We start from the raw sequence: 24,700 nt of genomic DNA on the forward strand, positions 1-24,700 counted from the left end.
TCTTTTTATGATGTATATAAATGATTTAGATGATGGAATAGATGGCTTTGTTGCTAAGTTTGCAGATGATACGAAGATTGGTGGAGGGACAGGTGGGGTTGAGGAAACAGGTAGGATGCATAGAACTTAGACAGGTTAGGAGAATGGGTAAGAAAGTGGCAAATGAAATACAATGTTGGAAAATGCATGGTCATGCAGTTTGGTAGTAGAAATAAATGTGCGGACTATTTTCTTAATAGGGAGAAAATCCAGGAATCTGTGATGCAGAGGGTTTTGAGAGTCCTTGTGCAGAACACCCTGAAGGTTAACTTGCAGGTTGAGTCCGTGGTGAGGAAGGCAAATACCATGTTAGCATTAATTTCAAGAGGTCTAGAACACAAGATGCTGAGGCTTTATAAGGCCACTGATGAGGCCTCACCTTGACTATTGTGAACAGTTTTGGGCCTCTCATCTTAGAAAAGATGTGCTGGCATTGGGGAAGGTCCAGAGGAGTTTCACAAGGATGATTCCAGGAATGAAAGGGTTATCATACGAGGTATGTTGGTGGCTCTGGGTCTGTACTCACTGGAATTCAGAAGGGTGAGGGCAGATCTCATTGAAACCTTTTGAATGTTGAAAGGCCTAGACAGAGTAGATGTGGAAAGGATGTTTTCCATGGTGGGAGAGTCTAGGACAAAAGGGCATAGCCTCAGGATAGAGGGATGCCATTTCAAAAGAGAGACACGGAGAAATTTCTTTAGCCAAAGGGTGGTGAGTTTGTGGAATTTGTTGCCACATGCAGCTGTGGAGGCCAGGTCATCGGGTGTATTTAAGGCAGAGATTGATAGGTTTTTGATTGGACATTGCATCAAAGGTTACAAGGAGAAGGCCGGAAACTGGGCTTGAAGAGCAGAAAAGAAAGGAATAGCCATGATTGAATGGCGGAGAAGACTTGATGGGCCAGATGGGCTAATTCTGCTCCTATGTCTTATGGTCTTATTATTTAAATTGGAGAAGAGTTAAATCTGGAAGACCGTGCCTCTCACAGTGAAACATAGCATTTGTCTAATTTTTTTATGCTCATCAATATTGCTTGATTTGAACCCAAAATCTTTGGATTCTGAGTCAAGAGAGCTACCAACAGCTGATTGTGTCATCAGTTTATGTCCAAATGAATATATTCACTCAGGCATAATGCATTCAATAAGTTTCCAATAACTTGTCATATTTGCAGTAAATTTAAAGGGACTATTAAACAGTCATTCACATGAATAACTTTATAGAGCACATTAAAATATTAAGCATCTGCATAAACATCTGAGTCTGCACATCCACGGCAACTACAAACTGAGTTATCACCCTACAATAGTCTTTTCACCTCTTGCAAATTTGTAGCTTAAAGGTGTAGACTGGAAGCTGCTCCACCTTCTCCATTTGAAATGTCAGTAATGTGATTACTGATGCCTGTGTGGTGGTGCCCACGATTTAATTTTAATAAATGACAACAAACCAGTATTCCTTATACTGCAATGAAATGCCTTTATATCAAGTTGGCAGCATATCAAGGTGACAGATGACATTGCTACTGCCTTCTGTCCCCCTCCCTTACTATGACATAAGACCTTCATTGTGCTCACGGCCTTTCCAACAGTCAAATCACTAACAATCCCAAAAGAAACAACCTCCCATGAATGACAATTCACTTTGCTGACTGCAGCTCTGACCTAGCAAACCACTGTTGACTTTTTCTGGGGAGTTATTCCTTCCTTTCTGGCTCCAGGAATGGTTCTTGACAGCATTAGCTTCGCGCTGAAGAAGTGCCACTTTAAAGAAAAATCTCACCGCTGCAAAACATTGGAAATTGCAGTTGTCCCTTTGATGCAGTGTGATTTTGACACTTCCCTCCCTTCTATCTAACAGTATTACAGCTTCGCGCCCACCATCCCCTGCCCTTTCCTATTCTCAACTATAATCACCATTTTACGCTGTAATATCACCATTTTAAATTGTTGCCAGATTTTCATTAGTTGCTATGTTTACTTTGATACTTTAGATTTGAAAGAGCAGTTCTATAGATTTGCATATTTGTAAAAGAAGCTCGTTTAGGCGATAAAATATGCTAAAGGTCTTTCATACATCTTTATTGAAGCAAGCTAATTCAAATCAAAAGTCTAAAAATATTTTTAAGGACAAAACCTAAATCTCCAAGTGTTCATATGCATATGTTTTAAAACCCTTCCATGTACTTTATGACAGTAATTTGAGGGCTTAACTGTTCAAATACACAAATACTCCAGGCTTGTCAACTCCCCGCTGTTACATTGCTGCTGTTTCTTGCAGTGCACTCAGAGCCTTCGAAAAGCTTGGTTCTATCAAGCATAATGGGGAGGATAAGCACAATTTTTTAACTGTTTCCAGAATTGTACAAATAATTTGCACTGTACATCTGCAACCATTCAGCCTTTTAGCACAGATGCATTCTGCCATTAATCCTGCAGGTATTGTTGAACTTTTACATGAGAAAACCTGCAGATGCTGGAAATTCAAGCAACGTACACAAAAATGCTGGAGAAACTCAGCAGGTCAATCAGCATCTGTGGAAAAGAGTAAACAGTCAATTGTTAACTGTTTACTCTTTTCCATAGATGCTGACTCCCTGCTCAATTCCTCCAATATTTTGTGTGTGTTTCTATTGAGCTTTTAAATGCTCCAATAAAATATGTAATATGGCCATAAAGGCTATTGTTGCTCAGATTTGTTTTAATTAATTAAAGTTCAACTGCTTAATATGTACATAGTGTTTATATATTCTGAAATGCTTTATAATCAGGAGTTACTTTCTTCTGTTCAGCAGTTGTGAAATAAGGAAGGATATGTTTGTTTATAAATGCAGTGAACTCAGGGCTCATGTCAAGCAAAGAGCCAGAATAAAAGAGGAAACAAAGGAGAATTGAAGTTGTTGTAATGAGCATACATCACCTGTTCCTCAAATAATCTTTGCTGTGAGAATTTGAGAATCATCCGAACAGATGGTACTGAGGAAATAATTGCAAACAGGTGGTCATTAGTGGCAACTTTTAACTTGCACAGCTCATCTCAAACAGCACTGCCTGCAGTTCATCTTGCTTTAGGTCTTATGTATCTTTCAATACTGTTCTCACAGACCATTCATGGCTTTTTTTATTCATTCCCCAAACTGACAATTTCAATATCCTCATCTTTATTAGTATGTCCAAAGGTTTAATCCACCCTGCCTTTTAAATGTATTCCAGCCATATGATTTTATGTGTACTCACTTGCTGATCTTATTGATATATCTTACAGTATCATCTTACTGATATACGTGCACTTACTCTCCTATAACACTTCCAATAATGTCTTTCTGAGAAACCCATCTGTTCCATAGTGCCTGCCAGAGTATGGCTTCAAACTGTGAAAAGACGTTTGATGTTGTGGTCCTTGTAAAGTGTTATCAGTGAGTTTCTTTTTCTGTTGATGCATATAAACAAGTGAGGCTTTTTCTTCTTCATAAATTTTCATTATCAAACATAATGGCTGAACAGAGGAACACTTTCAGTAATAGACTAAGACAACTGTGCTGCTCCAGAGAGTGCTATATGAAGTCATTCTTACTCTCAGCTATTAGGCTCTGTAATGAGTCAACCTATTGCTGGGGAAGTGATGACCTCCTTCCTGTTAAACTGTTACTAACCTCTGTTAGCCAGAGCTCTCTCTGTATACCACCCCCTGCTGTCACGGGCACCCTGTGTAATATTAGGCAATACTACCACCACTTCTTATCTGGACGGTGTGCATGTGCGCCCATTACTGTATAAATATTATAGTAATTCTTGCACTTCCATCTTATCAGTGTGAACTTGGGAATCTTGTAATCTTCGTCTTGTAAATCTTGTACACCTTATTTTTAAGGTAACTTATCTTACTTTTCTAATATTTGTATGTCTGTGCTCTTGTAATGCTACTGAGACATTGTAATTTCCTTTGGGATCAATAAAGTATGTATCTATAAGAGATGGACAGAGGGTTAGGCCATTCCCATACATGCTTTATCATTCAATAAAATAATGACTAATCCTCAATGCTCCTTCTTAGTTTTATTTTGTTTTTCCATTTGGCAATTCAGCTTGGAGTAGGCCCTTCCAGCCCTTTGAGCCACGCCGCCCAGCAACCCCCGACAAACCTGATTAACCCTAGCCTAATCACGGGACAATTTACAATGATCAGTCAGCCTACCCGGTGCATCTTTGGACTGTGGGAGGAAACTGGAGCACCTGGAGAAAACCCACGCATTCCGGGGGGGGGGGGGAGGGGGGAGGATGTACAGACACTCCTGACATTCAGCGACAGAATTGAACTCCAAACTTCAGAATGCCACGAGCTGTAATAACGGTGCCCTAACCACAACTTCTGGTTACACAACATTTCAACTCTCCTCCTCCTTCTCACTGACCTATCTGGCTTTGGCCTCTTCCATTGCTACAGAGAGGCCAAGCACAAAAGGGAAGATCAATATCTCTGATTTTGCTTGGGTGACTTTCCAGCAAACGGTATGAACATTGATTTTTTTTTTGGCATTTTATGATAATCTACAATCCCAGTGTGGATTACCACATGCACTCAACCGTTTACTTACTTTTCTTCTCCTTATATTTGCCTTCCCACCTCTCTTCCCTTACCTTTTACCATCTGCCCATTATCCCTTCCCCTCTGGTTCTACCTATCACCTACCAGCTTCTGTTCCAGCTGTACACAGGCAACCTTTCCTCTTCCCTCTCAGCCCCAATCCAAAACATTGGCTTAAAGCTTTCATCTCCACAGATGCTGCTGGACCTATTGAGTTCTTCCATCATTCTGTTTTCTTTTTTTGTTCCTAACTCCAAATTCTTGATTCCTTAATATCTAAAAATCTGCTTGAGTATGAGCAGGTATGTCTCCAGAGTCCAGCTTGGGTAGTAATTTCCACAGATAAATGTACTTCAATGATCTCAAATTTAATCTCGCAAGTAGAAGCTTTAGGAGCATCTGTGGTCACAGATATGCCACGATGTATTTTTGGCAGATTAGAAGTAAATCTGACTCTGCATACCTCAGAGAGCACAAAACTGTTGTGTGGTATTTGGAGACTGAGGACATCAAAAGTTCTTTTTTCTGAAGCAAAACTCTGATGAAATTGAGTCACCATTATTGTTATTCCAGCTGAGGTACCATTGTGAATCAGATTTTAAAATTGGAGAAGTGATTTAACTTGCCACTAAAATGTACAGAGAATAGAACAATTCAAGTGGAAAACATGAACATCTTTTCAGAATTTTCACACTTACAGTTTTCCAAACTGGTAATATGATTTTTCTTCCTGTATATTGCTTATATAGCATATTACGATGCATCTGTTAAACAGCACTCCTCTGAGCCCTTCCACTCACTGTTTGTCCTCCCAGAGTGTAACACCTCAAACTTGTCTGCATTAACTTCTGTCTGCCATTTTTCATCCCATTTTTCCAGCTTGTCCAGATCTCACTGCAACCACTGATAATCTTTCTCGCTGTCCACAACACCCCGAATCTTGCTGTCGCCTTCAAATTTGCTGATGCAGTTAACCACATTATTATCCAGATCATTGACGTAGATGACGAAAAACAACAGACCCAGCACCGATCCCTGTGGCACACTACTAGTCACAGGCCTCCAGTCGCAGAGGCAACCATCTCCTAACACTCTCTGGCTTCTCCTCCAAAGCTAATGTCTAAACCAATTTACTTCCTCATCTTGAATACTGAACGACTGAGCCTTCTTGACCAACCCCCACCCACAAACCCATGCAGGACTTTGTTAAAAGCCTTGCTAAAGTCCATGTAGACAATATCCACTGCTTTGCCTTCATTGACTGTCCTGGTAACTTTCTCGAAAAAATCTTTAAGATTGGTGAGATATGACCTGCCATGAACAAAGCCATGCTGACTATCCATAATCAGTCCCTATCCATCCAAACACATATATCCAGTCCCTTAGGAAAACTTCCAATAATTTACCCACTTCTCATATCAGACTCACCAGCCTATAATTTCCTGGTTTATTCTTAGAGTCTTTCTAAAACAACAGAACAACATTGGCTATGTTCCAGTCCTCTGACACCTCACAATCCAACCACAAACTGTTCCAGCTGCTGCCATCTGGGAAACGGTACCGCAGCATAAAAGCCAGGACCAACAGATTCCAGGACAGCTTCTTCCACCCGGTCATCAGATTGATTAATTCACGCCGATACAACTGTATTTCTATGCTATATTGACTGTCCTGTTATACATACTATTTTTTACAAATTACTATAATTAGCACATTGCACATTTACATGGACACATAACTTAAAGATTTTTACTCCTCATGTATATGAAGGATGTAAGAAATAAAGTCAATTCAATTCTATTCACCCTTGGCTACAAACATTTTAAATAATTGTGCTACGGCCCCTACAATTTCTGCACCAGCCTTCCACAGGAACAATTTGTCAGGCCCTCAAAGTTCAAAGTAAAATTATTATCAAAGTACATGTATGTCACAATATTCTACAATAAAATTCATTTTCTTGTGGGCATTCATAGTAAATAGAAAGAAACGCAATAGAATCAATGAAAAATCACACAGGACAGAGATAAATAAATAACCAATGTGCAAAGGACAACAAATACAAAAAGAAAAGAAGAAAACTAATGAATAAATAAACAACAAATATTAACAGCATGAGTTGTAGTGAATCTATTCAGCCAGATTCTCCAACTCCCTCATGTATGCTGATTTGGCCCACAATAGTAGTGGGATCAGCAAACTTAAATATGCCATTGGAACTGTGCATAGCCTCACAGTCATAAGTATAAAGTGAGTAGAGCAGGGAGCTAAGCATGCAGCCTTGCAGGGTACCTGTGCTGATGGTAATTGTGGAGGAGATGTTGTTGCCATTCTGAACTGACTAAAGACTGCAAGTGAGGAAATCAAGGATCCGGTTGCACAAGGGGGTATTAAGGCCTAGGTCTTGGTGGTTATTGATTCGTTTTGAGGGGATGATAATATTGAATGCAGAGCTGGAGTCAATGAAGGGCATCCTGATGTATGCATCTTCACTTTCCTGATATTCCAGAGCTGAATGGAGAACCAATGAAATGGCATCTGATGTTACCTGTGTGACAGCAGGCAAATTGGAGCAGATCCAAATTGCTCCTTAGGCAGGGGTAGAGATGTTTCATTACCAGCGACTCAAACCACTTCATCACGGTGGAGGTAAGAGCTACTGGATGATAGTCATTGATGCAAGGTTACTAAATGAGCACCAGTACAACTGAAGCCTGCTTGAAACAGCTGGGTATCTCAGACTGCCAAAATGAGAGGTTAAAGACATCAGTGAACTCCCCAGCCAGTTGAATGGCATGGGTTTTCTGTACTCGGCCAGGTATACAGTCTGGGCTGGATGCTTTCCATAGGTTCACACCCCTGAAGGGTGCTCTCACATTGGCCACAGGGACTGAAATCACAGGGTCATTGGGGGCAGTGGGGGTTTGCGAAAGTGCCTCCACATTTTGACAGTCAAAACAAGCATAAAAGGCATTGAGTTCATTTGGGAGAGAAAACTTGCTGTCACATATGTCATCTGTTTTCACTTTGTAGGAAGTGATGGGATTCAAGCCCTGCCACAACTCTTGAGCATCCTTCAGTAATTCAAGTTTGGTCCAGAATTGCCACTTTGTATGTAAGATGGCTTTCCAGAGATTGTACCTGGGCCTCTTGTATCTTATTTGGTCACCAGACCTGAATGTCACTGATCAGGCCCTCAGCAGATTATGGATCCCTTGGTTCATCGAGGTCTTCTGGTTGGGGAGGACTCTAAATGATTTTGTGGGGACACACTCATTCACAACTGCCTTTATAAAGTCCATGACAACAGTGCATATTTATTCGAAATCTCTGATGCGTCCTTCAAATGTTGCCCAGTTCACTGACTCAAAGCAATTCCCTAGCCACTTCTTTGCCTCCCGCAGCCCTCTCTTGGTTGTTCTTACTTCTGGAGCCTTGCTCTTTAGCCTCTGCCTGTACGCAGGTAGAAGGAGGACAGCCAGATGATCGCACATCCTGAAATGAGGTCTAGGGATTGAATGAGAGGCATTTCTAATTATAGTATAACAGTAGTCAAGTGTGTTGGGACCCCTTGTGCTGTAGGTGATATGGTGATGATAAATAGGTAGAGATTTCTTCAAAGAAGCTTGTTTGAAGTTCCCAATAATGATTTAACAGTCCTGGGTATTCATCCATCCCTAATTTGCCTCAAGACAGCAAACACCTCCTCCTCCGTAATCTTTGTATGGTCCGTGACAGTGCTACTTTACCTCAGATCTATACAGATCCATACCCGAGTGCAGATGCAAAATTCCATTTTAAGATCTCCCCCATCTCTTTCAGCTCCAGGCATAGAAAACCACTGTGATCTTCCAGAAGACTAATTTTGTCCCTGGCTATCCTTTTCCTCAAGATATATTTGCAGAATCCATTTCGGATTCTTCTTCACCTTGTCTGCTTAGGCAAACTCATGCCTTCTTTTAGCTCTCCTGATTTCATTCCTAAGTGGTCTATTGTATTTCTTATACACCTCAGGTATCTCATTTGCTCTTTCCTGTCTATACCTGCAGTGCACCTCATTCTTTATCTTAACCAAGGCCTCAATATCTTTCAAAAATCAAAGTTCTTTAAATCAATTTACTTGTCTTTTATTCTGACAGGAACATACAAACTCTGTACTCTCAAAATTTAATTTTCAATGCTTCCCACTTACCAAGTACACCTTTGCCATAAAATATATTATCCCCATCCAAATTTTCCAGATCCTTTCTGATACCTGCAAAATTGCCCTTTATCCAAATTAGAATCTCAACCCAAGGTCTAGACCCATCCTTCTCCATAATTATCTTAAAACCAATGCATTATGATGTAAATTGTTCTCCTACACAAAATCTGTCACCTGCCCTGTCTCATTTCTCCAGTAGGAGATCTAATATCAGACTCTCTCTACTTGGGGCCTCTATGTATTGATTAAGGAAGTTTCTCTGAACCCATTTGACAAACTCCATCCCATCCAGCCCTTTTACAGTATGGAGTCCCAGTCAATGTGTGAAAAGTTAAAATCACCTACTAACACAACCTTATGTTTCTTGCAATAATCTGCAATCTCCCTAGAAATTTGCTCCTCTAATCCCCACAACTGTCAGATGGTGTATAGTATAATCTCATTAACATGGTCATCCCATTCTTATTCCACATTTCCACCCATACCGCATCAGTAGACAAGCACTGCCAAGACATTTTCCCTGATGAGTAACGCCACTCCTCTCCCCTTAATCCCTCCTACTCTAACACTTCTAAAAAAAATAGTACTCTGGAACACTGAACTGCCCTTCCTGCCCCTTCTGCAGCCAAGTCTCATTAATGCTACAAGGACATAATTCCACGTGCTGATCCACGTCCAAAGCACATTCGCATTTCCTACAATACTCCTTGCATTAAAGTACAGGCAACACAGAACACTAGTCCTAATGTTGAACCTTTCAATTCCTACCTTTGTATCTAGGTTTAACAACATCTCTTCCCACAACCACTCCACTGGCACTTTGGTTCTCACCCCCCCCCCCCCCCGCTGCTCTTGATTTTTTTTGTGGACAATTGATCGAGTTACCCCTCATATGTAGTGCAAATGCCAACATTTCTGCAGCATCTTCCCAGATCAAATTCTGAGGGTTTCCTTGCAAGATCTGCTAATTCTAGAAATCAAAGTTACTTTCGTGAGTGATATTTTTAAGCATGAGAGCGTATGACAGCTTAATGGGGTCTTAACTTTATTTTGGATAAGATATTTCTAATCACCCTTAACGCCGTGGAATATTAGTTTGCGTCACTCGTATAACGTCAAGGGAACCAAGTCAAGGGAACCAAGATATTTAATTTTCTATGCAAAAACGCTGTTCTGGGGTGCCACTGGCCTGCAGAATTTTGCACAGTTAAGAATGTCCAAAACCTGTAATACAGCATTGCTAAATTCCACAGAACGTTGTAGCATGAATTAACAAACTCTTCCAAGGGGTTCATAGCCAGTTACTACCTGAGTTGATTCTGCTTTTTAAAAAGAGTTGTTTTCCTCTTCCGTCTCCAATTTCTCAACTGGAGGTTTGCTTTTGAAATTTGACATTGTTTTTAACAGTGAATGTAAGAAGGAATAATGGAAAGAGGCCAGGCTATGTACACAAAACTATGGCATCTAACCAATTATAATTCTAACGAAAATTCAGTTCAATTGTAATTTCACAGAAGTGTTCATATAGTAAAAGAATTTTGTGTAGCTTCCAACAACCTGTAGATAGCTTGGGGAAAATTAAAATAGTTCAGAGGGAAATTTTAGTATTTCAAGATTCACAGCTTTCATTTTAGCTTCTCTACCTTCATCATGGCATGTTAAGTTTCATAGCAGCAGCTGAAAGATCCATCGAGTGGATTATTAGTGGTTGTATGAAGAAGTTGTGTAGATGCTGCCTAATAAATATAACAATGCCTGGAAGAACACGAAGATAAAGTAATTCAAAGAACTGACCATTTTTGCTGTTGTGGATGAGATTGTGTAACTCATTTAAGTGGTCTCTTAGGCTCTGGGCTTCATTTAGCAACTACATATATCTTTCTGTGGCAACAATGAACAGAGCAATCTACTGTAAATAAGACTTACAAATCGATAAATGGTGTCTGCTCGGCACCAATTTGTGGAGCAAGCTTGTTGTGATGCCATCCTTCTGTTTCCAAATTGTTCACGTTTTCCCAAAGAAGCATGCAAAATCCCTTTCCATCGTACGAATGTTAGATGTTCAAAAGTCAGTTTCTTTTCAGTCTGTTGCATGCATTTACATCTGTACTTCAAAATCTGTAAAAACATTGAGTTTAATCAAAACTAGCTCCAGTCTACTATGGCCGGACTCTTCATTACGTCAATTATATATTTGCAGCCTTTATTAGAAGTTGGACGAGGAACAGAGCTACTTATATCCACTTCCATTTCAGTACAATGGGGTGAACAATTCCCAACTGTCTGGTTTTTTAGTGGCCATTCCTTGAATGAAGACTCCACCTTAAAAGTGTTGCCCAACACATGGGATTAAACACAGATATATTGCTATTTTAATATAATAATTTGCTGAATCCATTATTAAGTGAAGGTTCTACCAAGCTATCTGCTACTTTATGCTCAATATAACACATTTGAATCATAACTCACTGTTAAAATATCCCAATATACATATATTGTATAAATGTATATTGGATATGGGGCAAGAAGGCTGCGAGTGAACGGCTGATGTCCGGAGCAAAAGAGAGGTCTTCTGGTTGGGGTAAAATAGAGGCAAGACTGCGCAGGCACGTGACATCAGCCAGTAGAGCGCAAAAGGTTTAAAAAGGCAAGGAATCTTCAACCGTTTTTGATTCGGAGCAAGAAGGCTGCGAGTGAACGGCTGATTTTGGGGGTCATGACCTCAGCCCCCTCCTTTGTGAGAATCGCAAGAGAGAGAGAGAGAGCCTTACGGTTTGGAATGTGGGCTGGCCGCTCAGCAAGACAAAAGCCTTGGACATAGCCATTGTCTTGGGAGACACCTTTGTGGAATAAGGAACTGGACTACGTGCAAACCCTCAGGGCAATGTGAGATGGGTGATGGGGGAAAGATTGCCTCACCCCCCACCCTGATTGACATCTACAACCCTGCCAGTCCAGATAAAAGGTGGGCTGCCGAGGCAGGGCCTGAGACGCACCAAGGAGACACACGAAGAAGACACGATAGTGCTTCCCGTCGGAGCGGGAAGCCATTCTAGGGAAGCCACGTGCGTTAGATTCTGGATCGGGAGTCTGTGGCTGGACCCAAAAGGAAAAACCGCTTTAACTAACAGCAGGGACTTGCTTCGCAACGACGACGGGCAAGTGTTCCTTTTCTCTCTCTCCAACACGTGAAATGTCAGCGGTTCCCGAAACGGGGAAGCCTGCAGACTTTGAGTGACTCTTATATACCATTGGACTCAGTATCCCGTAGACAACGATAGAGCTTATTTTTGATTGATTATTACTATATCTGTGCTTTAGATTGAGATTTGACGATGTACATGATCTGAATGTTTTGTATTAACCATACGTTTGTGCCCCTTTATAAATAAAACATTGAAAATAGTATCATCAGGCTTCAGCGGACCTCTCTATCTTTGCTGGTAAGTCACCCGGTTACTGGGGAACGTAACAGGGAGCGAAGGCAGTTTTTATTACACGGGGTAAATGAGAAGCAAGACTGCGCAGGTACTTGACGTCAGCCAGTAGAGCGCGAAAGGTTTAAAAAGAAGACCGCCATATCCAGCGGTCAGCGGAGTGAGAGGCAGCAGAGTGATAGGGCTTTGGCTCAGTAGGCTTAGGTGGTAACAGGATGAGGCAAGGTAGGTTTACCTGTGTTATTTGCGGAAAGGAGGAAGTACGTGTGTGAGGCCAGTTTTCAGTGCTTGGTGTCAGATGTGGGAGGTCCTGGAGTCTCCCAGCTTCCCGGATGGCCATATCTGCACTCGGTGTGTCGAGCTGCAGCTCCTAAGGGACCGCGTTAGGGAACTGGAGATGCAGCTCGATGACCTTCGCCTGGTCAGGGAGAGTGAGGAGGTGATAGAGAGGAGTTATAGGCAGGTGGTCACACTGGGGCCATGGGAGACAGACAAGTGGGTCACAGTCAGGAGAGGGAAGGGGAAGAGTCAGGTACTAGAGAGTACCCCTGTGGCTGTACCCCTTGACAATAAGTACTCCTGTTTGAGTACTGTTGGGGGGGACAGCCTACCTGGGGGGAACAACAGTGGCCGTGCCTCTGACACATAGTCTGGCCCTGTGGCTCAGAAGGGTAGGAAAAGGAAGAGGATGGCAGCAGTGATAGGGGACTCTATAGTTAGGGAGTCAGACAGGTGATTCTGTGGATGCAGGAAAGAAATTCGGATGGTAGTTTGCCTCCCAGGTGCCAGGGTCCGGGATGTTTTAGATCGCGCCCAAGATATCCTGCAGTGGGAGGGAGAACAGCCAGAGGTTGTGGTACATATTGGTACCAATGACATAGGTAGGAAAAGGAAAGAGGTCCTGAAAAAAAGACTACAATGAGTTAGGAAGGAAGTTGAGAAGCAGGACCGCAAGGTAGTAATCTCGGGATTACTGTCTGTGTCACGCAACAGTGACAATAGGAATAGAATGAGGTGGAGGATAAATGTGTGGCTGAGGGATTGGAGCAGGGGGCAGGGATTCAGATTTCTGGATCATTGGGACCTCTTTTGTGGCGGGTGTGACCTGTACAAAAAGGACAGGTTGCACTTGAATCCCAGGGGACCAATATCCTGGTGGGGAGGTTTTCTAAGGCTACTGGGGAGAGTTTAAACTAGAATTGTTGGGGCGTGGGAACCAAACTGAAGAGACTGGAGAAGAGGAGGTTGGCTCAGGAAAAGAGAAAGCTTGCAGACAGTGCGAGAGGGAGGATAGGCAGAGAAGGGACGCACTCAGACCAAAGGTTTGAGATGTGTCTATTTTAACGCAAGGAGTGTTGTAAACAAAGCGGATGAGCAAAGTGGATCAGTACTTGGAGCTATGATGTAGTGGCCATTACAGAGATTTGGATGGCTCAGGGACAGGAATGGTTACTTCAAGTGCCAGGTTTTAGATGTTTCAGAAAGGACAGGGAGGGAGGCAAAGGAGGGTGGGCATGGCACTGTTGATCAGAGATAAGGTCACGGCTGCAGAAAAGGTGAATGCCATTGTCTACGGAGTCTCTGTGGGTGGAGGTTAGGAACAGGAAGGGGTCAATAACTTAACTGGGTGTTTTTTATAGGCCGCCCAATAGTAACAGGGATATTGAGGAGCAGATAGGGAAACAGATCCTGGAAAGGTGTAATAATAACAGAGTTGTCATGTGGGAGATCTCAATTTCCCAAATATAGTTTGGCATCTCCTTAGAGCAAACGGTTTAGATGGGGTGGAGTTTGTTAGTTGCGTGCAGGAAGGTTTCTTGACACAATATGTAGATAAGCCTACAAGAGGAGAGGCTGCACTTAATTTGGTATTGGGAAATGAACCTGGTCAGGTGTCAGATCTCTCAGTGGGAGAGCATTTTGGAAATAGTGATCATAATTCTATATCCTTTACAATAACATAGCATTGGAGAGAGATACGAACAGATAAGTTAGAAAAGCGTTTAATTGGAGTAAAGGGAATTATGAGGTTATCAGACAGAAAATTAGAAGCTTAAATTGGAAACAGATGTTCTCAGGGAAAAGTACGGAAGAAATGTGGCAAATGTTCAGGGGATATTTGTGTGGAGTGTCTGCATAGGTACGTTTCAATGAGACAGGGAAGTTATGGTAGGGTACAGGAACCATGCTGTACAAAGGCTGTAATAAATCTAATCAAGAAGAAAAGAAAAGCTTACAAAAGGTTCAGAGAGCTAGGTAATGCTAGAGATCTAGAAGATTATATGGCTAGCAGGAAGGAGCTGAAAACAGAAATTAGGACAGCCAGAAGGGGCCATGAGAAGGCCTTGACGGGAAGGATTAAGGAAAACCCCAAGGCATTCTACAAGTATGTGAAGAGCAAGAGGATAAGACATGAAAGAATAGGACCTATCAAGTGTGACAGTGGGAAAGTGTGTATGGAACTGGGGGAAATAGTCGAGGTACTTAATGAATACTTTACTTCAGTATTCACTGTGGAAAAGGATCTTAGTGATTGTAGTGATGACTTGCAGCAGACTGAAGAGCTTGAGTATGGAGACATTAAGAAAGAGAATGTGCTGCAGCTTTTGGAAAGCATCAAGTTGGATATGTCACTGGGACCGGATGCGATGTACCCCAGGCTACCATGGGAGGCGAGGGAGGAGATTGCTGAGTCTCTGGCAATGATCTTTGCATCATCAATGGGGACGGGAGAGGTTCCGGAGGATTGAATGTTTGCTGATGTTGTTCCTTTATTCAAGAAAGGAAATAGAGATAACCCAGGAAATTAGAGACCAGTGAGTCTTACCTCAGTGGTTGGTAAGTTGATGGAGAAGATCCAGAGAGGCAGGATTTATGACAATTTGGAGAGGTATAATATGAAGAGCAGTAGATGTAGTGTATATGGATTTCAGCAAAACATTTGATAAGGTACCTCACACAAGGCTTATTGAGAAAGTAAGGGGGCATGGGATCCAAGGGGATATTGCTTTGTGGATCCAGAACTGGCCTGCCCACAGAAGGCAAAGAGTGGTTGTAGACAGGTCATATTCTGCATGGAGGTCGGTCACCAGTGGAGTGCCTCAGGGATCTGTTCTGGGGCCCTTATTCTTTGTGATTTTTATAAATGACCTGGATAAGGAAGTGGAGGGATGGGTTAGTAAGTTTGCTGATGGCACAAAGGTTGGAGGTGTTCTGGATAGTGTGGAGGGCTGTCAAAGGTTACAGTGGGACATTGATAGGATGTAAAACTGGGCTGAGAAGTGGCAGATGGAGTTCAACCCAGATAAGTGTGAAGTGGTTCATTTTGGTAGGTCAAATATGATGGCAGAATATAGTATTAATGGTAAGACTCTTGGCAGTGTGGAGGATCAGAGGGATCTTGGGGTCCGAGTCCCTAGGACGCTCAAAGCAGCTGCACAGGTTGACTCTGTAGTTAAGATGGCATATGGTGTATTGGCCTTCTTCAATCATGGAATTGAATTTAGGAGCCAAGAGGTAATGTTGCAGCTATATAGGACCCTGGTTAGACCCCACTTGGAGTACTGTGCTCAGTTCTGGTCGCCTCACTACAGGAAGGATGTGGAAGCCATAGAAAGGGTGCAGAGGAGATTTACAAGGATGTTGCCTGGATTGGGGAGCATGCCTTATGAGAGTAGTTTGAGTGAACTCGGCCTTTCCTCCTTGGAGCAACAGAGGATGAGAAGTGACCTGATAGAGGTGTATAGGATGATGAGAGGCATTGATCATGTGGATAGTCAGAGGCTTTTTCCCAGGGCTGAAATGGTTGCCACAAGAGGACACAGGTTTAAGGTGCTGGGGTGTAGGTACAGAGGAGATATCAGGGGTAAGTTTTTTACTCAGAGAGTGGTGAGTGTGTGGAATGGGCTGCCGACAACGGTGGTGGAGGCAGATACGATAGGGTCTTTTAAGAGACTTTTGGATAGGTACATGGAGCTTAGAAAAATAGAGGGCTCTAGGTAAGCCTAGTAATTTCTCTGGCAGGGACATGTTCGGCACAACTTTGTGGGCCGAAGGACCTGTATTGTGCTGTAGGTTTTCTATGTTTCTATATAACTTTTTCTTTTGATGAAACCCAGATATTTTCAAATCCAGCACCAATTATAATCGTGATGTGAACTAGAAACAAAAGTCAATAGAATATACTCAACAGATAATATCTCCATGAAGTATTAAATGTATTCCTCAGTAAAAAGATTACTTCTCCAAATTTTGACTAAGATAGATGAAGGCTAGCTTCAACAAAGTATCAGAATTTAAGTTTGTGAGAGAAGATGTATTCAAAAACATTAGCAGGATCTAAAACCTGTGAAAATTCTTGTAAATAAATTGTTGGTTCCCTAGCGAGGTAGGAAATGATTACATTGTTATTTAGTTGTCATCTAGTGTTATGGGACAATCTATCTTCCGTTTATTATTAATACCTGCAGCAAGACAAAAATGCCTCCGAAAGTATCAACTCATCTGACAATGTAATGGCATTGAACATTACTGTTACTGCTGGTAATACATTATTTAAGCTTCTTGTGCCGGACATAGCTATGGAAGGAATTACTGCCTTTATGATGGTGATTGGTTTAGTTGATAGACTAAAAGTGAACAATAAAATCAGAAGAACAGATTCAGATTCATTTATTTATCACAAGTACATTGAAACATAGAGTGAAATGTACCATTTGCATGAACAAATGACCCAACAAAACGATGAGCTGCGGGCAGCCTGCAAGTATCTCAACACATTCCAGGATCAACATAGCATGCTCTCAATGTTCAGCAGAACAACAACAGCAACAAAACATGCCCCAAAAGTGATCATAATGCTACCATTATTATCAACCTACTGAATAGTTTCTCCTATCCTGTCCTTCACAGGAATTTATTCCAGTTGAAGGTTAAACCACTGAATTCAAGTGGTCAATTCACCTTTCCTTATTTTATATTTCTTATGTACACTCAGCAGTCACTTTATTTTGTAGCTCCTCTGCCTAATAAGGTGGTCACTGACTGTATATTTGTGGTCTTCTGTTCCTGTAGCCCATCCATTTCAGACTTAGAACATAGAACATAGAACAGTACAGCACATTACAGGCCCTTCGGCCCACAATGATGTGCCGACCTTCAAACCCTGCCTCCCATATAACCCCCCACCTTAAGTTCCTCGAACTTCAATGTGTTGTGCATTCAGAGATGCTCTTCTGTACATCACTTTTGTAATGTGTGGTTATTTGAGTCACTGTTGCCTTCCTGTCAGCTTGAAACTTCTTCCTCTAACCTCTCTCATTAACAAAGTGTTTTCACTCACAGAACTGCCGATCACTGTATTTTTTATTGCACCATTAAACTCTAGATCAAAGCTTCACCGTTTGGGTTCCACAGACCCCTCTTGGTAGGGGTCCATACATAAAAAAGGTTGGGAATCCCTGCTCTAGAGACTGCTATGCATGAAAAATCCCAGGAGATCAGCAGTTCCTGCAATATTCAAAACACCCCGTCTGTCACCAAAAATCATTCCACAGCCAAAGTCACTTAGATCACATTTTCCCCCCATTCTGATGTTTGGTCTGAACAATAATTGAACCTCTTGACCAAGTCTGCATGCTTTGATGCATTGAGTTGCTGCCACATGATTAGCTGATTAGATATTTGTATTAACGAGCAAGCATACAGGTATACTGAGTGGCCACTGAGTGTATTTTATAATGGTACAGAAAATTAATAATAAAGTTGGTGTTCCAACTACGTGGACATATCTGAACCACACAATAATCCTGAGGAATCATTTTGAGGTTTTTTTTTTCTGTGTGGTATATATAACATTAAAATTCAATTCTGACACTGATACTATGACCAGAGGGGAAAGAACTGAATGGCTCTGAAGTTGGTCTCAATCAAATTCCAGTGTTTCCAACATCAGGCAGGAAAGAGAATGTCTGGGCTATTGATTAGATTTCCAAAGGAGAAAGCAAGCTTTTCCATTTTTATTTATCAATTAATGCAATGTGGAAATCAGCAGAAAGGTTGAATTTTTATTAGCTACCTATAATTGGCCACCCAACTGAAGTGAATTCCTTGCTATATTTGAGAAGACAGTTAAGAGTCATCGTCATTAGTATATCAGCATTCTAAACCAAGAGAGGTATGAAAGGCATAAGTGAATCAGATGGATTTACTCCAAAACTTAGTAGTTTCATGGTCACCATATTGATACTGAATTTGTATTCCCATTTAGTTAATTCCTGGCTGAGATGGTGGTATTAACCTTCAGGTTTTGATACTTGCCCAGTAATATGTTCATATTAGCCTTTTGTTTGAATATGTATTTGAGAGGCAATTTTACTTCAATTTAAAATTGTGGCTTTTGTGATAAGCACTTGCCAGCATTTCTCATTTCCATTCACAGTCCCATCTGAAACTAAAAGAATATGACTAATAGGTCAAGTGAGCACAGAAAGATCTGTCGTAATCTATGAATAGTATGGGTGTTTTGTACAGGAATTTTTGCTGTTGTAGAACAGCTGATAAAATATTTCTACTCTTTTCTCGATCCAGTTAACAGAGACGCAAAACACATATACTGTAGTTAGCCCATTCCTCGCACATGTCTGTTAAGAGAAGCCACATTCATACATAATTTTAGTGACCAAGCAACTCCCTTTGAGTCTCAGTGCTGTAGTATTTACATGCTTCATTGTGACATATGAGTGACAACTGGAAAACAGATGATGGAAGTGAAGTTGAAATTCCTGTGGTGTGGTACAATGAAGTTGTAAGGGACTACAGATTTTGGAATCCAGACCTGATGCAGGATTTTGACCCAAAACATCAACAGTTCTTCCCCCCCCCACCCCACCCATAGATGCTGCTCAACCCACTAAGTTGCTGCAGCAGATTGTTGCCTCATAAGCTGCCCTGATGGTCTTCCAATAACCTGCAGAGGACTGTTCCAGCATTTCAAAATGATTTTTGAAATAACATTAATAAAATATTTTAAAATGCCACATTCAACTTGCATAAGTTCATAGGAAAGTTAATATTAAGTATAATGAAACAGAACATTTACCTTCACTTTTTTTAAGCTCTGACTGCATAAAGCTGAGGTAGCCGATTCAATGGATGATCTGAACCATCCAGTACCTTGTGCTTTTTACTTAACAGCTTTGATTGGTCAAATAAACTTGTCCAGATTTCCAGACAAACCTGTCAGATATTTAATATGAATCAGTTATTCAAATAGACTTGAAGTCGTGGTGTTCTACAGTACAGCAACAGTCCCTTCAGTCCAACTTTTATTCTCATGCAGCATAAAAATAATGATGATTTTGTATCTTTGGCAAAATGATGCAGACTCTGGAATGTAGAATAAGATTAGAAAATACTATAAGTACTCATCAGAACTTATTGTTATAAAGACATCGATATGAAACGTTCAGTCTTTTATTTTGTCCATACACATTACCTGAGTTATTATTTCCAACATTTTCAGTTGTAATTACTTTTTTGGCATTGATTATACATGAAAAGATGTGGAAGTTATATTTTATCAATCAGCAAGAAAATACATATACCTCTGTGAAAAAAGGTGTAAAATAAAAGCCAAATTTCACCAAATAAAATGGAACAAATCGAATATGCTGGAACAACTCAGCCTGTCAGGCAACACCTATGGAAAGAGAAATATTAGCCTTTCAAGCCTATGACTCTTCATCAGAACTCACACCAGAAAGGAAAAGAAGTCATGCATTGCAACACCAAATATATTGAAGAATAAAGTATAACTGGAAATGAATCAGTGTTCTTGCAGAGAGGGCATGTATGTGCCAACGCCAGACATAAGCTCAGGCGGTAATGAGATTAGTCCCAAAAAAATGCGATATAGTTTGACCATACATTAATCTTTAGAGGTTCCAAATTGTGAATGGTGTTGTTTGAGTAGAAATCCATATAGGACAAATTTGATATGTTGACATTTTAAGGAAAGTAATGTAGCCATAAAAGTGAGATTTGGTTAACAACTTACAGAAAAATACAGGGAAAAGAGAAACTATTGAGGGTGAATTAGGCAAAAGGGACAGACAAAAGTCTTGTCCAAGACCACAGGAGAAGGTTGACATTCCTGGAAAGGAAGAGGTAATCAATTAAGCAATAAATGAAAATTTTAAAAAAACTGAAGATGCTGAATATCTGAAGTAAAATCAAAAAATGCAAGAAACATCAATAGGTTACACAGGATACCTAGAAAGACCTGAAACATTAAATAATTTGCTATCTGACATGTTGTGTTTTGTTCACATGTTCCAGCATTTTGTGTTTTAGTTTCAGACTTCTTGCAATTGCAGTTTTTCAATACGAAGAATGAACATTCTTGTCTTAACTGCAATTTTATGAGAAATATAAAAACAAATAAAACCAGTGTGCAAAATTAGATAATCTTGTAAATTGTCTTTTTTTTTCCATTGTTTTGTTTCAACAAATTTCTAAGTTCTATACATCTGCTGTTTAATAGAACATGTGTAATTTGTCTCTTGATAGCACATAGTCCTGACAATTCATTTATGGGTTTTGTTGCTGAGATACTGAATGAGACTGAAAAAGAGGCGATCCAATCAAACAAGGTCAACAACATGGCAGTTGTCTATGGAAAAGATCCTAACATGTGGAAGGTAGGAAAAATTTGTTATTACTTTATGATAAGTGTATTGCTCTCATGTGTAGTCTGCAAGATTCTAATCCCAAAAGTTTAAAGCAGGAGAAAATACCTTCAAACCAAAACTGAACGGATGCAATTCTATAAATTGTCAATAATGGATTCTTCTTAAAATTTAATTCTAGAATTCTGAGTTAGGATCTCTCTTGTTCTTTCCTTAATGATAATGCACTTCACTAAATTATTTTTCTACACCAGTGTTTGTGTTTCAGATCTTCCAGGTACTTCCATACTGTTCAGCTCTACCTGTTCCACCTCAGCTTGAGCTGGCAGTTTAAATTGAGCACATTACTAAGCAACCAAAAATATCACTTCACAATAGATATAAAAGTACCTTTTAATAGTTATTTGTTCAAAAATTGCGATATTTAATATCAATTACTTGGATCCTTTGAGTGCAATAGGGGCTCCAATGGACGTTTCGTGTGCTTATGTTCCGATTGCCATTGTTTGGGGAGGTGGATGGAGATACAAAGGAGGTGCAACATTCTCCATCCCTCCGCCTGCCTGCAGGTCGCCGTTGGGCAAGGTGTGGCACCTGCTTAGCTCCCCGATCAGGGCTATGTGAAGGATGGTTGGTGGATGGATGGTTGTATGAGCAGCTAGTGCATATCGCAAGTCCTGGTTATGCGACCACTGACGCCAGGCAGGCAATCTCTGAAGAGTATTGATAATGTCTGGGGTCACCCATCTTGCACGACACTGCCCAGCAAAAGGCAATGGCAAACCACTTCTGTAGAAACATTTTCCAAGAACAATCATGGTCATACAGATGGAGGACCAAATGATGATGATGATGCTGTGTTGATGAGAGGATAGCGCCTGTGATGTGAACATCTGAAAGAGTGTGAACAGTGACTTGAGTTATGATCATCGGCAGATTTGACAACAACAGTGCCATTTTTAAGCTCAAAGTTATGTTAAGTGCCCTCTCTTAACCTTATGTGGCTGAATTATCATCATTAACAGAATGCAGTCCCTTACCTCAGACATTTTTTTGAAGTGATTATCCACCACTTGCAACAAAGTGATGATGTTTCTTGAAAAAAAGTCTGTATCAGTGAACATTCCCTGTGAAATAAAGCACTGGTGTGTGAATTAGCAGTAGGCACATTGTAAACAACATACTGAAAGAGAAATGAGAATGAAAGGGGGAAGTTCTTGCAGCAACAGGTTATTATGAGCCCAAAAGTATTCAGAGAACAATTCTCCAACCTGAAGAACAATGAGGATCAGTACGTAAGAACCAATATCTCAGCAAAGATGTCCTCTAACATGTGTTGCAACAATAAATGCCACCTGAATGTAGAACAAGCCCTGCATTCTCAGTTGATATCAAGTTAATTGTAGAAATTAACTTGGATGGCTGGATCCTTTCACGATGGAAATACTTACAATCCCTCACAATTACCCATCCATAATGATAATAGGGAGGTCACTGAGACTTTATGTTAAGGATATCTAATGCATTTCTATTCCAGAGTAATATTCGGCACAAAGTACATAAATTGAAAGCTGTACTCATTTGTAATATTGTAGTCAGAGCTACTGCAGATATTAAACACACATTTTTACTACTCCCGATATTCCATTACATATATATATTAAGCTCGCGATTCTTCGTTTTTTGAATGTGGATGATGCAGGAAACTGCAATGGTTAACTGTCACTACTTAGCATGAAGTGAATTGTACTGTTGCAGTTCTTCTATAGTATCCTCATGTTGATGATATATTGAAACCTTTTCACCCAACGGCATTAATGTTTGGTGTAAACTTCTGAAATAAGAGGGTATGAGGACCTGAATAGTCAGAGCAGATGCTGTTCCTATGAACTTGCTTCTTTGTCATGAAGAGGGTTTGTACAGCTAGAAAACGTTATTTGAAATAAGCATATAGAGTTTCTACCTGTCCAGCGTAGTGGAAAGGAGTAGGTAGTGAATGCATCTACAATTAACCACGCTGCTTTATCCTCATGACACTAAATTTTTGAATATTCGTCAACTGCATCTTTCAGGTAAAGTGGTGCATATGACACCAATCACTTGACTTGTAAACCACAGGTTGCAATAAGAAGTTGAGAAGGGACCAGTTTGTTGCTACATCGCCAATCTCTGCCTTGTCAGTGTAAGATACATCACTCATGCTTTATAAGCAGTATCAACATGTTATAGGTCTCTTACCTAACTATTGTAAGTATTCTACTATGTGCTTATATAACCTATTGTAAATTATGCTAATTCAAACAACTAGGAAATTAATCATTAGCATCTACAGCAATTCAAAATTTGTTAATAGCTAATGTAATTACTTATGCTCTAACTTTGCTTTGCATTCATAATTAAATATGTCAATCAAACTCTGTCATAATTTTGATTAAATTTAAATTTTAATTTTAATGTGTTCATAAATTATTAATTAAAATACAAACACATTCAAATGCTAAAATATTTATTTCCACATATCTCTCTGCAATTCTAATAGAAAATTTTAAAATCTACAGATTCTGGATAGCTGGAACAAAAACAGAAAATGTTGGAAGCACTCAGTAGCTCAGACAGCATGTTTTGACAAAACGTCTTCAACCTGAAATGTTAACTTCGTTTTTCTTTCTACAAAGGCTGCCTCACTTGCTAAGAGTTCCCAGCATTCCGTGCATGTTGTCATCCCTCTCTTCTTCAATGTTTGCAGCATCTGACTTGAAGCTCATCTGGATTTATTTATTTTGCTTTTAGAAGAACCATTCTAGCGATTAATAAAACATTTTCAGCATCAATGTACGGCATGATTTGTTCCATAACATGAGAATTGTCCACTACAAGAGAGGAAGATGAATTGGGCAGTGACAGCTGAAACATATTTACATGTTTGAAGTCTTCAATAAATCATTTTATTCAATCTAATTCAATAAATAACCAAGCAGGCACAATGTTCTGACTTGTAGAGATGGCAAGGCAGAATATAGAATCAGTAAGCCTGAGGCAAGATGAGAGGTGAGTTGTTTTTTTTTGTCAGAGGGGCTTATATTTAGCACAGAATCACAGAAAACCCAGATAATCTTGCCTGACTGATAGCTGGAAGAATATCTGAAGAGATGTGAAATTGAAGTTACAGGGATGAGAGTGATGGTCAAGGGCAGTTTCAGTGAGCGGTCAAATCAATATAAAATCGGTGCATTCTTCATGCATGTTATTAGTGCTGGCTTGCCATTCTGAAATACGATGCTCCAAGTTCTAATAGCATTGTGCTAACCAGTACCCTACTGTGGCACCCCAATCCGGCTGATTTGGTATCATGGAGATAAGAGATTATTTGTTTAAAAAGTAATTTCAAACCTCCATATGGATGTACCAAATGTTCTTTATTTGTCACCTAAAACAATATGGAATAATAATGGACTCTCTGCCCACCCAACTGATAGTGGAAATGAGAAATTTTATCCCCTACTGCCCAAAAGACATTTGGTCATAGACAGTTGGAAATTTTTCAGGTTCATTTGTTTTATTCTTTTCAAATAAGGGCATTATAATTAAGGAATCAAGGTGAAAACACCGAATTATGATGCAGATCTGCCTTGAGCCAAGTGACTGTTGAAATAAGCAGAAAGCGTGAATAACCTATTAATGTTCCTGCCTTTCTAATTAATGGTTGTGTACAATAGGAATAAATTACAGATATCAGATTGTTGTTATCC

The 24,700-nt window shown here is 40.3% G+C and overlaps 1 protein-coding gene across 3 annotated transcripts in view; it reads left to right on the top strand.

Annotated features, from left to right (window-relative positions):
- LOC140714637 (alpha-1,6-mannosylglycoprotein 6-beta-N-acetylglucosaminyltransferase B) overlaps nucleotides 1–24,700 on the top strand; it is an 888,843-nt gene that overhangs the window by 754,691 nt on the left and 109,452 nt on the right. For all 3 annotated transcript variants that reach the window (XM_073026014.1, XM_073026016.1, XM_073026015.1), the window contains exon 11: nucleotides 20,833–20,963. In XM_073026014.1, the coding sequence (XP_072882115.1) occupies nucleotides 20,833–20,963 (131 nt within the window). The remainder of the gene's footprint in view (nucleotides 1–20,832; nucleotides 20,964–24,700) is intronic.

This window comes from Hemitrygon akajei, chromosome 22 (assembly GCF_048418815.1).
Source record: "Hemitrygon akajei chromosome 22, sHemAka1.3, whole genome shotgun sequence".
Taxonomy (NCBI): Eukaryota; Metazoa; Chordata; class Chondrichthyes; order Myliobatiformes; family Dasyatidae; genus Hemitrygon; species Hemitrygon akajei.